Here is a 17,164-nt window from a genome sequence, read left to right on the forward strand (position 1 = left end):
ATGACTGGTACCAAGCTTCAACTTTGTACGAAATATCTTTCCGCTCCATTTTTCTTCCGTTACGCTCTGTTGACTTTTGTTATTTTTCATGCACCATTTTCAAAAAAATCATAAAAAATGCAATTTGTGAAATATCATTTGTTTTGTACATCCATAGTTTAAAAAGAAACAATCGATCCACACATGCACACCGTTCAGGGTGCTTGGCAGAGGTCTGCGTTCTCTGAACACTTGTTATTATTATTATTATTATTATTATTATTATTATTATTATTATTATTATTATTATTATTATTATGGGGGTTTTTTTGTTTGTTTTTTTTTACAAAATAAGTTCATTTTCCCCATTTTTTCCCACATATGCCCATGTGTAATGGAGATTTGAGAAGTTTTCAGGTACTGTAATCCTTCTTGACTGGATCCCATCCTAATACAATGTCAGTGTTGAAGATGGTGAAACATACACAGTACTTATTCTATATTTTTGTGGTGGGAAGGGATTAACAGTCCTAACAAATCTCTGAATCACAGTGAAAAAGTTCATTTGAAAATAAAGTTGTATTTGAAGCCAAACCACAGCCCTCTCACAGCCCTGATGTAAGAACCAGACTAAACACATGTTCACAAACGGAGCCTTTGTGTCACCTTTGGTCTGTTTCTCTCATTAAAGTCGTCCTCGTCTCTGTGGACCCATTTCCAAAGACAAAGACACAAAGTCCACCACACACACAATGGTCCATGAGCAGCACTTTCCACTGCTGCCGTTTGTTCCTGCTTTTTCTGCATTACAGAGTGGCTTCTGAAAGTACAGGCCAACACCACAGACCCACTGAGGTTTGTACAGCCAGACTGGGAGCTCACTAGCACATATGGAGCCATTTAAGTCTGCAACCACCCCCCCCCACCACCACCACCACCACCACCACCACAATGAAGGCCATTTACATTTATCGGCAGCAAATCCCATAATAAGCCAAGGCCTGCAGTGTGAGGCCGGTGTGATTACACAGGTGTGGAACAAGCTTTAAAATAGGACAGAAACAGAATAAAGGCACTGAGTTAGCATCCAAGACAACGACCCGCTGTAAAGGCTCCGACGGTCCGACTAGGGATTTAACGATTACCAGTGTAACAATAAACAGCGGTAAAATTGCCAACGGTTAGTATTACCGTTTAAATTCTAATTCTCATGATAACTGTGTTTGATTACCGCACTTTTAGGGGAAAAAACCCTATGTAAAGATCTGCTTTTATGTCAAATATTTGAGTATAGTTTTAATTTATTACAATTTTAATTTTCTATACCTAATATTTGGAACCAATATTCACTTTTAAAGTCTTTGAAAAGGTTCGTTAAGCATCTGTGTTATTTATGCAATAAAGTATATACATTTTTTAAATCAGATTTTTTATATTTTTTGTCCTTTCTGGCCTTTTCTGTTTTTATAGTAGGTTAAAGTGAAAAAATAATAGACAGATGATATAGATGAAGCTGTGCTGAAAAAACAGATCCCAAACATGGGTATAGTAAACATTTGTTTATATAGTATATAAAGGCAAAACCAAAAGGACTGAAAAATGGACAAAATAGGCTCAGACCACTAAGGGATAATATTTGAATGTTTCTGCAACAGAAGGGACATTGTGCCAATTATTTTATTTGGGGTTTTTTTTTTGGTTGTTTTTTTTTTTTTTTTTTTTAAATACAACTTGGTTAAATTATTTCGGTGTGTGTATTAGTGCTTTTTGAACATTTTGAGCACAATTTCAACAATACCGCGATAATAATGATAACTGTGATAATTTTGGTCACAATAACCGTGATATGAAATTTTCATGTGGTTCCATCCTTAGGTCCGACAGCAGCTGCAGACGCCGCATTACAGCGTCTCAGTGAAAGCCCAGGCTTCATCACCAAACAGCAGTTATTCCTAGAGTCAGCAGAGATGTGTGAGCAGTAACACTGTGTTCTCTCACCGCTCTGTGTTATTTTAACACTTCTGCAGAGCGGGCAGTTCTGTGTCAGCAGCCACTTCATGAAGCCCAGACACTGTGGCCCTCCATACAAAGACCAAAGACCACCTCTGCTCCTCATAAAGACCCTGAAGTCTGGGTGGATTCTGGACATGTGAGATCTGCATGATCTGAGACTCTTCTGCTGTTGGATCCTCAAAGACTACGAGGCCTTTTAAATATGCAGGACTCCTTCTGTTACTTTGACCGAGTGGCACCAGGGTCAAGTTGAACCAAAGGATGGAACTGATTATGAGAGGAATTAAAATAACTAATGAGGTCAAACCATTCAAATGTTTAACCAGATTAATCACAGGGTTCCTGTGGATTAATTTTGATTAATCATGATTAAATATCATTTATTTTTAATCTATATTAATCAGGTTTCATTTTTCATGAACAAACAGACTCATTAAAGAAGTGAATATATCTGCACTGAACGGGTTTATGAAACACCTTCAACAGTTTCAACAGTTCTAACAGTTCTGTCTCCAACTGCTCCATCCCACTTTAATTTCTCCTCATATTTCCATCCAGAGGGCCAACGTGCTGGTTCTGCTCTTCCATCTTTATGGGTTGGTTCACTTCTGTTACCGACGTTTCTGTTACCGACATTTGTTACCAACATTTCTGTTACTGACCCTTCTGTTACAGACGTTTCTGTTACCGACCCTTCTGTTGCCGACCCTTCTGTTGCGATGCCTCTGTTACAGAGGCTTCTGTTACCGATCCTTCTGTAACTGATCCTTGTGTTACCGACGCTTCTGTTACCGACGTTTCTGTTACTGACGCTTCTGTTACCGACGCTTCTGTTACCGACGCTTCTGTTACCGACGCTTCTGTTACCGACGCTTCTGTTACCGACGCTTCTGTTACCGGCGCTTCTGTTACCGACATTTCTGTTACTGACGCTTCTGTTACCGACATTTCTGTTACTGACGCTTCTGTTACCGGCGTTTGTTACCGACGCTTCTGTTACCTGCGCTTCTGTTACTGATGCTTCTGTTACCGAGCTTCAGCTTCAACCTGTAGTCTTTGCCTGTTAGTTACAACTGAATAAAATGGGTCCTTGTACGATTCCTCAGCCTCAGTGTAACGGCCGCCACGGTGTGGCCCTGCAGGTTAGACCAGGGGCAAAAACAAAGTCCTAAAAGAGCAGATTTTTGTGAACCATCTGGTCTGGACTGAGGTGGTTTGACAGCAGTAGGACAATGTTTGTAGAGATATGGAACTCATTCCCAGTGGAAAGTACACCCTTGGGATTACTAAATGATGTCATATGACCAATTATCTAGAATTTAGCTTCAGTAATAACTAAATAAATAAAGTTATTTTTCTTCAGTTAAATGGCTGTAGGTTTTCTACAGAGGGAGAATTTTACCAGGAACAGAAGTCAGCAACAAAACCCCAAAATACCTCAGTGTAAAGTCTATACTTTCAATTAATTAAAAAACACCATTTAGACGACCTCTGCTGCCGTCCCAAACATGTGTTTTCCACAGTAGGAGATGTATATTTCAAGACGTTAAAGACGGGGTTATGGTTTCCAACTCTTTTAGTGGGCAGATCAAAAGTCCAAAAGCGCAGGGTTCGTAAGAAGCACATGACAAACTCCAGGCTGTTTTATTGTAACGCAGACTGTTAAACTTTTACAAGACTTACTTTGTGCTTGCCAGAGCATTGTTCATTTTGTTTCCATTTGGCTTAAAAATGCTCCATGCTTTCCCTCAAAGCCTCCACCATCACCCACAGAAAACCCACAGCTGAATTCCTCCTCCCCTTTAAAGAACATCACAGGCTCAAACATCCTCTGTTTTGTTGACTTTTTTTTTTTTGCTTTCATGAGTCTCACGCCTCAGATTCGTCCTCTGAAGGTTGTCAAACACTGACGGGACTTATGCCTCAGGGTCTTATGAGGCCAGAAACAGATAAGAGTAAGAGCAGAGGCGAAGCTGTGGCAGCGGTGACCTGCAGACAGGCCGGTGTACAGAAGGTGATAAGGCTGGTACGAACACTGCTGCCTCTGTTTGACCAGGAAAAACACTACTGTGGATCCAATACATGGAACAGCAAAAACAGACAGCATCTACATCAAATGCACAGCTCCCTTTTTACTCACACGTCTCACACGTAGGGATGGAACCATATGAACATTCACATCACGGTTATTGTGACCAAAATTATCACGGTTATCATTATTATCACGGTATTGTTGAAATTGTGCTCAGAATGTTCAAAAAGTACTAATACACACACTGAAATAATTTAACCAAGTTGTATTTTGGAAAAAAAAAAAAAAAACTAATAAAAAACCCAAATAAAATAATAGGCACAATGTACTTTCAGTTGCAGAAACATTGAAATATTAACATGTAAACATCAGACATACTGATGTGCATTAAAGATGGAACCTTAAAGCTATTGTTTGACCATTTTCCAGAACAAGTTTGTGTTGAAAGTGCGGTAATCAAATACGGTTATCAACAAAAACAACAACAAAAAAACCAAATAAAATAATTGGCACAATGTCCCTTCTGTGTCAGAAACATTCAAATATTAACCCTTAGTGGTCTGAGCCGATTTTGTCCGTTTTTCAGTCCTTTTGATTTTGCCTTTATATACTATAGAAACAAATGTTTACTATACCCATGTATGGGATCTGTTTTTTCAGCACAACTTCATCTATATCATCTGTCTATTATTTTTTCACCTTAACCTACTACAAAAACACAAAAGGACAAAAAACACAAATATATATATATATATATATATATATATATATATATATATATATATATATATATATATATATATATATATATATATATATATATATATATATATATATAAAATCAGATTTGAAAAATGTATATAATTTTTTGCATAAATAACACACAGATGCTTAACGAACCTTTTCAAAGACTTTAAAAGTGAATATTTGTTCCAAATATTACGTATAGAAAATTAAAATTGTAATAAATTAAACTATACTCAAATATTTGACATAAAAGCAGATCTTTACATAGGCGTTTTCTCCCCTAAAAGTGTGGTAATCAAACACGGTTATCATGATAATTAGAAATTAAACGGTAATACTAACCGTTGGCAATTTTACCGCGGTTTATCGTTATACTGGTAATCGTTACATCCCTACTCACAGGATTGAAAAGCCTGAGCGATAAAGACACTGAGGCTGAGGCGGCGTCTGTGCAGAGCCTTCAGGTCTGTCGGTCAGTCTGAGTCCGGCTGTCCTCTGAATGTGTCACACTTTAAACCCACATTTCCAGGGCTGTGTTTTCGCTGAGGTTTCACTTCAACTTTTCATGGTACAGCTTCTGCTTCCCCACTTCACCCCCTCCTCTCTCTGGCCCACTTCTGCCCTCCTCAGCTCCCTCTCCCATCATCCTCAGGGACAGCGGCCAAGGCTTATTGAAGTTTCCATTGCTCATGGCTTCCCCTTCCACTGTAAACCAGACCTCTGCACTAGAAGCATTCAGTGTTCCCAAAACACACTGACAAACAAACAGGAGACAAGGACCTTCAGAGGGACTCAACACACTGCATTTATTTATACACACTAGGGATGTAACGATACGAAAATTTCATTTCACGGTTATTGTGACCAAAATTATCACGGTTATCATTATTATCGCGGTATTGTTGAAATTGTGCTCAAAATGTTCAAAAAGTACTAATACACACACTGAAATAATTGAACCAAGTTGTATTTAAAAAAAAAAAAAATTAAAAACCCAAATAAAATAATAGGCACAATCTACAGTACTTTCTGTTGCAGAAACATTCAAATATTAACATGTAAACATCAAACATACTAATGTGCATTAAAGATGGAACCTTGTGGCTATTGTTTGACCATTTTCCAGATCAAGTTTGAGTTGTTTTAGTTTCTTTTTCATTGATAGTCTCTCTGTCTCTGTGCACTTGGACTGGGTCTTTCAAAGTGCGATAATCAAACACAGTTATCATGATAATTAGAATTTAAATGGTAATACTAACCGTCGGGAATTTTACCACAGTTTATCATTATACTGGTAATTGTTACATCCCTAGTATATAATATAGCAGACTGACATGTGAAATAATCTGTGTATGGCCTTTTCGTTGGCTTTAACAGAGTACGCTGTTTGTTGCAACAAAAACAGACGACCCAAAAGGCAAAGAAATACAAAAGCATCCAAATATAATCATCAGGTCAGTATAAATGTACAACGGCTAAAATTTCCTTAGGGGGTCAAATGAGTGGCCATTTTTGTCAAAAAAAAAAAGAAAAAGTTGTCCTAAAGTCATAGAAGTGTGTGTAAATAATGCTAATCCATTTGTGCACAGACTACTGACATTCTTTGACAGTGGAAGCTCTATTTTCATAAATATTGGATTTGGAATAGCACGTGTATGTGAAAACTTTTGCTGGTGGACGGACGTGACATTACCCATGATGCTCTGGTCAGTCCCAGTACTTTATTAGGAATAAACTTATAGACTTCCTATTGCTAATTGTGCTCTTCTTCATAAATGTTGGTATTGTGGATCTAAAACAATCCCAGCTGACACAAAAACACTAAATGTGTCAGTGGACGGATGTGACATGGTTGTTGTGGATCCCATCATACTGATGCTCTGCAGCCATGTCAGCGTTTACACTAATGATCCCTGTGCAAAAACTAGGAGCACTATTATTTATTGGATAGTTTATCATCAGACTAAAGAGGAAAGAACAATCTAGAATTGTTCTTTGTGTATAAAAATGCTTCTTATTGTAAAAGTGTTGATGTAAACAGTGCTGTGTGCCATTCTTCATGTATGTATTGGTGGAACAGAAGCAGGATGGATCAGCACCATACTCCAGATTGAACCTGTACAAATAAAACATGTGATATGTAGGAGAGAATCTGGGAAGAAAAACTGGGGAATCTAAAAAAACAGAAGATTTGTTTTTCAGCTCAATTCAGTTCAAATAGAACTTGTCCATTTGTGACATGAAAATATAGCATTAATTGTGCTGAAATGGTTCATTTTGGAGCTGAAAACAGTTCATATGAGCATCAACATGTTGAACAGAACTGAAATCCTGTCCATTTGAACAACTGTCATTTACCAACACAAAGTTCCTTTGAATTCACTGAGGTTGATTTAATATGAACACAGACAGAAATAAGACCTCTAAGCACATTTTAGCCGATAGGTTATTATGATAGTGTTTAACTGCTCTGACCCACTTTAGACTGAACTGACCTAAAATGATTTTAACACCATTGATTGTTAATATCTTCAGTGTAATTTTTGCATTTCACAAATTCATCCCACAGACCGGATTGGACCCTTTGGTGGGCCACTTTTGGACCTGGCCCGCATGTTTGACACCTGCGGTCTAAACGGATTAAGTGGAGATAATGACACACATTAAAGCACATGATGAGCAGTCGATGTTTCTGAGCATCATAACGGAGTCAAATGTTACTTAGATGCTTATTTCCTCTGACAGCTCAGTTCTCAGGGGGCAGATTAGAGGAGACATTTCATTCACTTAAATAAATGGAGCGGCCTCTCCAGGCACAGCTCCTTCTCCACTAAATCGTGCCTGTTGTCCATGATCAGCTGATGGTGGATCGATCGTCCTCTAACAGGAGCATAAATCTGCTGTGGCGTGGTGTTGAGGAGCTCTGTGTTGGACTGGGCTCAGCCATGGAAGCTGCAGCAGCCAAAGCCACCGTTCAAAGTGGTGTGGTGGGTCCTGGGGGAGTGGGCGGGGGGGTGGGGGGTCAGAACTGTTCCGGACCACTTCTATCAGACTGGGATCTTCAGCCACTCTGAACAGAGCTCAGATGGTCCCTCCTCTGGTATTTCTGCTTCTGAGGAGCTTTGTTCTGTTTGCCTTTCATGCAGACTTCTTCAAAGCTGCCAGATGCAGATAGAGTCGGCTCCAGGGGACGGAGACGGCCAAAAGACGACGTCAGGGTGGGACACAGGCGTCCTCAACAAGCATTTAATAAGCACTAGCACCACTGGACCCGTGGTGCTACTGTGTGTGAAAAGTGCCTAAACATTATTGTAAACGGACACGACAAGAGCAGCAGCAATTTTGTACGAAATTGTTGTGATGTTATTTGTTCACTTTATTTGGGAGCAAGGTTCTAATAGTTTTAGATTTTTCATTATAGTTTAGTTTTATTTAGTTTTGATCTTTTTTTCTCTAATTCAGTTCGTTTTAATTAGTTTTTTGAGCAGGTTTGCTAGTTTTTATTAGTTTTTGGTTTTTTTTTCTAAATGCTTAGTTTTAGTTTAGTTTTAGGGGGGGGGTTTATATCTTTTCTCTTCTTCTCTGTCGTCGTATCCAATTTTAGCTAGTGTCACCATACAGCACTTTTTGGTCCGTCACTTGTGTTCACTTGTGGTTTCCAGTCGTCTTCTGGTCCCCACTCTACCTGGAAACATGGAGACTAAAGTTGGGAGAAAGCAGCAGAGTCCTGTCTGGGATTTATTTTAATACGACGACAGAGAAGAAGAGAAAAGATATAAAAAAAACACTAAAACTAAACTAAAACTAATACTAGAACTAAACTAAAACTGAGCATTTAGGAAGGAAAAAACAAAAACTAATAAAAACTAGCAAACCTGCTCTAAAAACTAATTAAAACTAACTGAATTAAAGAAAAAAAAGTCAAAACTAAATTAAACTATAATGAAAAATCCAAAACTATTAGAACCTTGACACTGACAAACTGAATTTACTGTTGTCACTTTAGTTTAAATCATCACCACGTGATAAATAACTCTGACTCTTGTTAGTGTAACTTGTTAGTGTACTTCAGTTTACCTTTGGTTTTACTCCAGTTTATGACCCTCCTCCTTTAAACCTGTAAACCTTTTTCCTGCTGCTCAGACTTTTAGTTTAGTTTTACATCTATGGACCTGTTTCATTTTTCTGAAACAGTTGGATAATGTTCTTCACACATGTCATGTTCAGCCTCTAACAGAAAACACATCAGATTTAAATCCAAAAGAACCTTCTGATGTCTTCAACTAACTTATGAGGAATGGAAAACTTAAGATGGACAAAAATAATGATTTGATTTATATCGTGATACATATCGATATGGTCTGATATGAAAAAAATGATGGTGATCTCATTTTTTCCGTATGGTCCAGTCCTGCTCCTGCCACAGACGACTGCAGATCCATCTGCTCCCACTGCAGCCCAGGGTGGGCTTTAGCTTCTGAAGCCAGTTTTAACACATGCTCATGGATGTGAACCCCACTGGAGTGAGTGGGTGTTCTGCGCAGATCACATGTGCAGATCACATGTGCAGATCACATGTGCACATCCTTCTACTGTGCATCTCCATACCTTCCACACATACAGTCCCTCACACAGACCCTTGGATTCCACTGCTGCTGCAGGAGGCGGAGGCTGATTCCCACTCACCACATTCAGGGCTAATCAAATTCTAAACTCCTCCACCAACCACTTCCAACTCCTGTCTCCATGGTAACAACCAGATGTTGTAGCGTGTGTGCGTCACCCCCACCACACATACAGGGGGAGCCTGGGGCTGGAGAACAGAGGCATGTGTTAGCGGTTCCCCTGCGGCGGCTGAAAATAACTAGGAGACAAAAAGCCCCAGCAACACAAAGACAGGAGACAGTTCCCAAAGGACGACACATGGACGTACGCTGTGTGGGCGGGGCTTTGTCTAAAGACAACACATGGATGTACACTGTGTGGGCGGGGCTTTGTCTAAAAGACAACACATGGACGTACGCTGTGTGGGCGGGGCTTTGTCCATCAGGCGACAGAACACACCTGGATCCTTCTGTCTCCTACCAGGGCACACCTGAGGCCAAAGCAGCAGCAGTGATCTGACGTGTGTTCAGCTCAGGTCTGGTTAGTGTCCACTTCCAGGACCATCCAGAGCATCAGCCTCTTCTGCACTAAACCTCTGACAAGAACTGAACCCACAGACCCACAGACCCACAGGACCTGACCCTGTGGACCTGACCCTGTGGACCTGATCCTGTGGACCTACAGTAGGCTACGTATTCACTGTCCAAGCAAAAGGACACAGTAGCTCCAGTGTGTCCAACCCACATCCATCCTGGTCTGGACCCTAACCCACATCCATCCTGGTCTGGACCCTAACCCTAACCCATCCTGGTCTGGACCCTAACCCACATCCATCCTGGTCTGGACCCTAACCCACATCCATCCTGATCTGTGGACATAAAGAACATTCACACTGAATAAACCTCAGGGATGAGACTGAGGTGGACCACCACAGGGTCCGGGTCCAGCCCCAGGACCTGGGTTCACACCATCCTGCGCTGGGTCCATGTAGACCCGGTCTGGGTGGATGTTGAGGGTTCTGTGGGATCTGGACCATGACTCCAGGCCTTTGGATGTGGACGGGTTAGACTGGACTGGACTCAGACACAATACACACACACACACACACACACACACACACACACACACACACAGGCTGACCCAGATCCATGGTCCTGGTCTGGTTCTGCTTCAGTCCAGATGGTCTGGACCAGCCCAGACCCGAACATTAGCTAACCTGTGTGTGTGTGTGTGTGTGGGGGGGGGGGTTCTTACCTTCATGTCCGGGAGCATCTGTCGGACTTTAAAGGTGCTTTTAGATCCTGTCAACATCTTCCAGGAGCTCAGAGGTTTGAAGACCAGAACAGAAGGAAGTGTCAGACAAAAGCCGTTCAACAGTCACTGTGTGCGCGAGCGGAATGAGCTAACGGTTAGCCGTGTTCAGCCCGGTCCATGTTAACGGAGGAAACCCGGTCTACGTTTAAGCCGAAGCTCCGGACGGTTCAGACCCAAAGAAAACTACTGTGGATGTCCTCATGTCTGTGACAGCAGCCGAACCACAACCACAACCAGAACCAGACACGACAGAACCGGCACTGACGGCTCAGATGCGTTCACGGACCCGCTGCTGCTCCTGTCGTTTATTCCTTCGCCATCGTGAAACAAACGGAGAAACAAACGGAGAAACAGACGGAGGTGAAAAAAGCCACAGCAGCCGCGGAGGAGCCTCTTAAAGGGCCAGTACACCGGAACCGGAACCACACACCGACCGGGTCACACACAGAACCCAGACCCAGGATGGCACTGTACAGCAGGGATCCAATGAAGGAGGGTCAGTGAACACAACCTGGAACTGTCAGTTAGTTAGTTAGTTAGTTAGTTAGTTAGTCGATCAGTTAGTTAGTTAGTTTTGTACTAGTTAGTTAGTTAGGTACTTAGTCAGTTAGTTAGTCAATCACTTTGTTAGTCAGTTTTGTACTAGTTAGTTAGTTAGTCAATCAGTTAGTTAGTTAGTTAGTTAGTTAGTTCATTCATTAGTTAGTCAGTCAGTTGGTCGGTCAGTTACTTAGTTACTTAGGCTTTATTATTTCTTCCTTATTTCTCCATTACTCACTCAATCATTGTACAGTTTTTAAACATTGTCGTCTTGTGGATCAGTGCAGTGGTTCAAACCTCATCACCTAACCCTAACCCCTGACCCTTAACCCCTGACCCTTAACCCCTGACCCTTAACCCCTGCCCCTCAGTGTGCAGTGTTCGATGCATCCCAGTGTAAACATACATGTATAAACCTGATCCTGGTTCAGATTGACCTCAGTTCATTAAACTGGTGTTTACATTAGATTTACACACAGTCATGGGCTCATGTCCCATTATGGATCTGCACTACAGTAGGTTCCACTTTAAAACTTCAAAGAGCTGGGATCACATGTCAAATGTAAGTAACAACAGGTCATACCCTATTGGGGGGGGGGCTACAAATAGTCTGTAATGTAAACCTCATAAACCTGTATTCTGGTTCTAAAACATATTCAAACAGAAAAGGTGCCATTTCACTTCAAAAAGTGAATCTGATGAATATTGACCAGCAGCGACACATCTGCAACAGAAACACCAGCTGTAACAGTTCAGAGGGACCGGGACCAGGACCAGGACCAGGACCAGGACCAGGACCAGGATGAACCCACCACTGGGTCTGACTGTCACTGTATTAAAGCCCAGTAGGATTTAGTACTGGACCAGGACCAGGACCCTGTCCAAATGTTTGCACACGTCACCCTCCATCAGACTGTACATGACATTAGAAGTATTTATCAGTTTAAACATTTAATATGTTTTCTGTGTTATTGTGTGAATAAAACATGGGTTTACGACATGTAGGTACATTTTACAAACATCTCCATCTGAAGGTTGTCAAACTGGAGTCAGTGGTCCACATGTGAGACAGATGTGGGAGCGTTGTGTCTTTACTCAAACCACAGTGGATCTGAAAAGGACTGGAACAAAAATACATGTCTGCCTTTTATTGTCATTCTTCTGCATTTCAGTGCATTAACTCCTCCCCTTTTTGGTCGTAGATCATATATCCGACTGTTTCCCATCTGCTCGTTTGTAACACTCTTCTGGTCTAAAATTGAAAAATATATCACATGTAAAAGTAATGAAAAAATAACTATAACATCTCAAAATGTAATTACATACTTTGAACATGACGTTCATAATTTAGAATTTGTTGTAAATTTGATCATTTTTTCCGGTGGCCCAGAGGTGCAACAGGCCAAAAAATTATCCACTAGACGAAAAAAATTATCTACTACAAGAAAAAAAAAGAGAACAGCCTAAAAAAATTATCCACTAGATGAAAAAAATTATCTACTACAAGAAAAAAAAGAGAACAGCCTAAAAAAATTATCCACGAGATGAAAAAAATTATCTACTACAAGATAAAAAAAAAAAGAGAACAGCCTAAAAAAATTATCCACGAGATGAAAAAAATTATCTACTACAAGAAAAAAAAAGAGAACAGCCTAAAAAAATTATCCACTATAAGGAAAAAAAAAAAGAGAACAGCCTAAAAAAATTATCCACTAGACAAAAAATTATCTACTGCAAGAAAAAAAGAGAACAGCCTAAAAAAATTATCCACTATAAGAAAAAAAGAGAACAGCCCAAAAAAAATTATCCACTAGATGAAAAAAAAAAAAAATCCCCTATAAGAAAAAAAAAGAGACCAGCCAAAAAAATTATCCACTAAAAGAAAAAAAAAGGGAACAGGCAAAAAAAAATTATCTACTAGCCCAAAAATTATTCACTATAAGAAAAAAAAAAGAACAGGTGAAAAAAATTATCTACCACGAGAAAAAAAAAGAGAGCAGCCGAAAAAAAAATCCACTGTAAGAAAAAAAAAACATCATCCACCTTTTCAATTACGGGGGCGCTGTTTACCCGAAAGGTGCCTTGCTTTAAAATTAAGACCACCACAAAAACATAAAAGGATAGGCTGAAAATTTTTAAGGCTTTCGGCTAATGTGGCTAATGCTAAGGAAGTACCCCACCGGAAGTGGAGGTCGTGCGCTAAAAAATAAAGTTATTTTAAAATATAGATATTTCCATTAATATAGTTTGCAAAGCAGTTAAATGATTAAATACGGTTCCAGTGTCTGCTCCAGGTTAGGCATGGGCGTTAAATGGTTAAGGTTAGGGTATGGTTGGGGTTAGTTTTCAGTGGTAAATGGCCCTTGTGTGCACTGTGTGAAGGTGCCGCGACGTACCCCGGTACCACGGCTCGGTGCCAGGTACCCCAGCACGGCACCGCGTACCATGGCTCGGTACCACAGCTCAGCTCGTTGCCAGGTGCCGAGGCACTGCGGTACCACGACACACATCTGTATCTCCACAAAATGTCCTTCTTGATCTAGTGTTAGTGAAGACACTCCGTTTGAGTTGAGGAGCAGAGGTCTACCTGCAAACAAATGGGCGATGCCATGATAGTGGAGCTCCACAGGAAGCTCCTCTTCTCCTCCTCTCAAAATAAAATAACACAAAGTTGCCGTCAACTTTTCGCGTTAGCATTAGCTTAGCAACGAACCTTCACACAGTGCACACAAGGGCCATTTACCACTGAAAACTAACCCCAACCATACCCTAACCCTAACCTTAACCATTTAACGCCCATGCCTAACCTGGAGCAGACACTGGAACCGTATTTAATCATTTAACTGCTTTGCAAACTATATTAATGGAAATATCTATATTTTAAAATAATTTTATTTTTTAGCTCACGACCTCCACTTCCGGTGGGGTACTTCCTTAGCATTAGCCACATGAGCCGAAAGCCTTAAAATTTTTCAGCCTATCCTTTTATTTTTTGTGGTGGTCTTAATTTTAAAGCAAGACACCTTTCGGGTAAACAGCGCCCCCGTAATTGAAAAGGTGGATGATGTTTTTTTTTTTTTTTCTTACAGTGGATATTTTTTTGGGCTGCTCTCTTTTTTTTCTCATAGTAGATAAATTTTTTCACCTGTTCTTTTTTTTTTTTTTTTGTTCTTATAGTGAATAATTTTTTGGGCTAGTAGATCATTTTTTTTTGCCTGTTCTCTTTTTTTTTTCTTTTAGTGGATAATTTTTTTGGCAGGTCTCTTTTTTTTCTTATAGGGGATTTTTTTTTCATCTAGTGGATAATTTATTTTAGGCTGTTCTCTTTTTTTTTCTTGCAGTGGATAATTTTTTGGGGGCTGTTCTCTTTTTTTTCTTGTAGTAGATAATTTTTTTCATCTAGTGGATAATTTTTTTTAGGCTGTTCTCTTTTTTTTTTTTTTCTTGTAGTAGATAATTTTTTTCATGTAGTGGATCATTTTTTTAGGCTGTTCTCTTTTTTTTTCTTATAGTGGATAATTTTTTTAGGCTGTTCTCTTTTTTTTCTTGAAGTAGATAATTTTTTTTCATCTAGTGGATAATTTTTTTAGGCTGTTCTCTTTTTTTTTCTTGTAGTAGATAATTTTTTCATCTAGTGGATAATTTTTTTGGGCTGTTCTCTTTTTTTTTCTTGTAGTAGATAATTTTTTCATCTAGTGGATAATTTATTTTAGGCTGTTCTCTTTTTTTTTCTTATACTGGATAATTTTTTTGGGCTGTTCTCTTTTTTTTCTTGTAGTAGATAATTTTTTTCATCTAGTGGATAATTTTTTTAGGCTGTTCTCTTTTTTTTTTCTTGTAGTAGATAATTTTTTTCGTCTAGTGGATAATTTTTTGGCCTGTTGCACCTCTGGGCCACCGTACATTTTATTTGGTAAATTTCATATTCACAAAAATAAATATACAAAAAAAACACACCCAAATTTTCAAATCTTCCTGGTGGAATTTGAAAAATATATTAAATCTTTAGAATGTATCTTTAACAAAAAAAAAGCACAAACACCTCGACAATTTATAAAGAATTCTTTAAAATAGACTGAACTGTCTGATGCATTTATTTTTTTTATATACTATTATTTGTCTATTCTGCCTTGTGTCTTTAAATCTGTCTTTTTTTCTTAAATTTATTTGCTCAAATGCTTTTTCTTTTTGACATCTTGATGTTTCTTTGTTCAAAATGTATATGTTTTGTATACCTGAATATTTTCAATAAAGGGGAGAAAAAAAAAGTCATCTGCTCGTTTGTCTTCAGTGTGTGTTAGCGTCACTTATCGTCACTTTAACACTAGTCGTGGTGGTCAGTGTTTGTACTGATGATGTAGTGCACAGGTGTCAAACATGCGGCCCGGGGGCCAAAACCGGCCCACCAAAGGGTCCAATCTGACCCCTGGGATGAATTTATGAAATGCAAAAATTACACTGAAGAAATGAACAATCAATGGTGTTCAAATCATTTTAGGTCAGTTCAATCTAAAGTGGGTCAGACCAGTAGAACACTGTCATAATAACCTGCTATAAATAAAGAAAAACACAAATTTCTCTATTTTTTTGGTGTAAAAAGGGTAAAATTATACAAAAATGTTTACATTTACAGACTAGCCTTTTACTAAAAATGTGAATAACCTGAAATGTCTGAAGAGAAGTCTGTGGAATTTTACCAATATTCTGTCTGTTACTACATGTTGTGTGTATTTGTAGATCCACTGTGATCTGTAAGCTAGGACACACATGTATAAATGATAAACTAAAGTGTAATATTGCTAAAATTGCACTTTTTTTTCTTAAGAATTTTCAGATTGTTCATATTTGTTCATGTTATGGTCAAGTAGTGTTTGTAGATGTAAACATTTCATTATGGAATTTAACTTTTTTCACTCAGAAACAGAGAAAACTTTGGTGTCGACATTATTTCTCAGTTCTTATCCTGTTATTTATATTATTTGACTGGTGCGGCCCACTTTAGATCAGATTAGTCTGAATGTGGAACTGAACTCAAATGAGTTTGACAGCCCTGATGTAGTGGACCATGATGGACCCCCCACCCCCACCCCATGTAAATGGTGCTGTGGTTCTGCGGTACCTGTGGGACCAGACTGGACCTCTTCTGTTTCATCCAAACGTCTGTGAAGGACGAACACACACGGACAGCGTCTGTGGGACAAAAACACAAAAAGAAAAACCTGTGGTCCGAGGACAGGGACAGGTGGAACAGTCCTGAGCTGCCGTCCGTCTGTTCGTCCGTCCGTCCGTCTGTTCATCCGTCCGGTGAACAGGTGTGGTGGACTCTGGGTCCTGCTCTGCTATTATAGACAGAGGTCTAGATTTGGACCACATGGGAAAGTGTTCAATATTACATAAGGGTCTCGTGTTTCTCTCATAGATCCAGACACAGGCCGGTGCATCATCTGAGCTGCACTTATTCAATGACGTCGAATGCAACACGATTAGGCTGAAGCACAAGGACACATGGAGGACAACAGAAGAGACCCTTCACCCCCCACCCCCCCACCCCCCCACCCCAGTGGCTTTTCATCTGGACTCTGGCTTTTAATTCTGTTCTATGACTGTAACCCAGGGGTGTCAAACATGCGGCCTGGGGGCCAGATGTGTCCCCCCAAAGGTTCCAATCCGACCTCTGGGATGAATTTACAAAGTGTAAAAATTCCACAGACAAGGCCGTGGAATTCATTTCCACTTACACACCAACTGGATCTGAAGTAAAATAATAACCTACAAAAACTAATGACTCCACATTTTCTACACGGTTTGATGTGAAAAAAAATAATATTTCACTATGCCGATAAATAATGACAACTTTAATGTTTTTTCTTTTATTTAGTGCTAAAAATAACATTAAATTATGAAAATATTTACAAACTATCCTGTAACAATAAA

The 17,164-nt window shown here is 39.5% G+C and overlaps 1 protein-coding gene across 1 annotated transcript in view; it reads right to left on the bottom strand.

Annotated features, from left to right (window-relative positions):
• mtmr11 (myotubularin related protein 11) overlaps window positions 1–11,063 on the bottom strand; it is a 65,617-nt gene extending 54,554 nt beyond the window's left edge. Inside the window, exon 1 of the mRNA XM_030158897.1 lies at window positions 10,631–11,063. Within this exon, the coding sequence (XP_030014757.1) occupies window positions 10,631–10,687 (57 nt within the window). The 5' untranslated portion in view covers window positions 10,688–11,063. The remainder of the gene's footprint in view (window positions 1–10,630) is intronic.
• Window positions 11,064–17,164: the final 6,101 nt, after the last annotated feature.

This window comes from Sphaeramia orbicularis, chromosome 16 (assembly GCF_902148855.1).
Source record: "Sphaeramia orbicularis chromosome 16, fSphaOr1.1, whole genome shotgun sequence".
Taxonomy (NCBI): Eukaryota; Metazoa; Chordata; class Actinopteri; order Kurtiformes; family Apogonidae; genus Sphaeramia; species Sphaeramia orbicularis.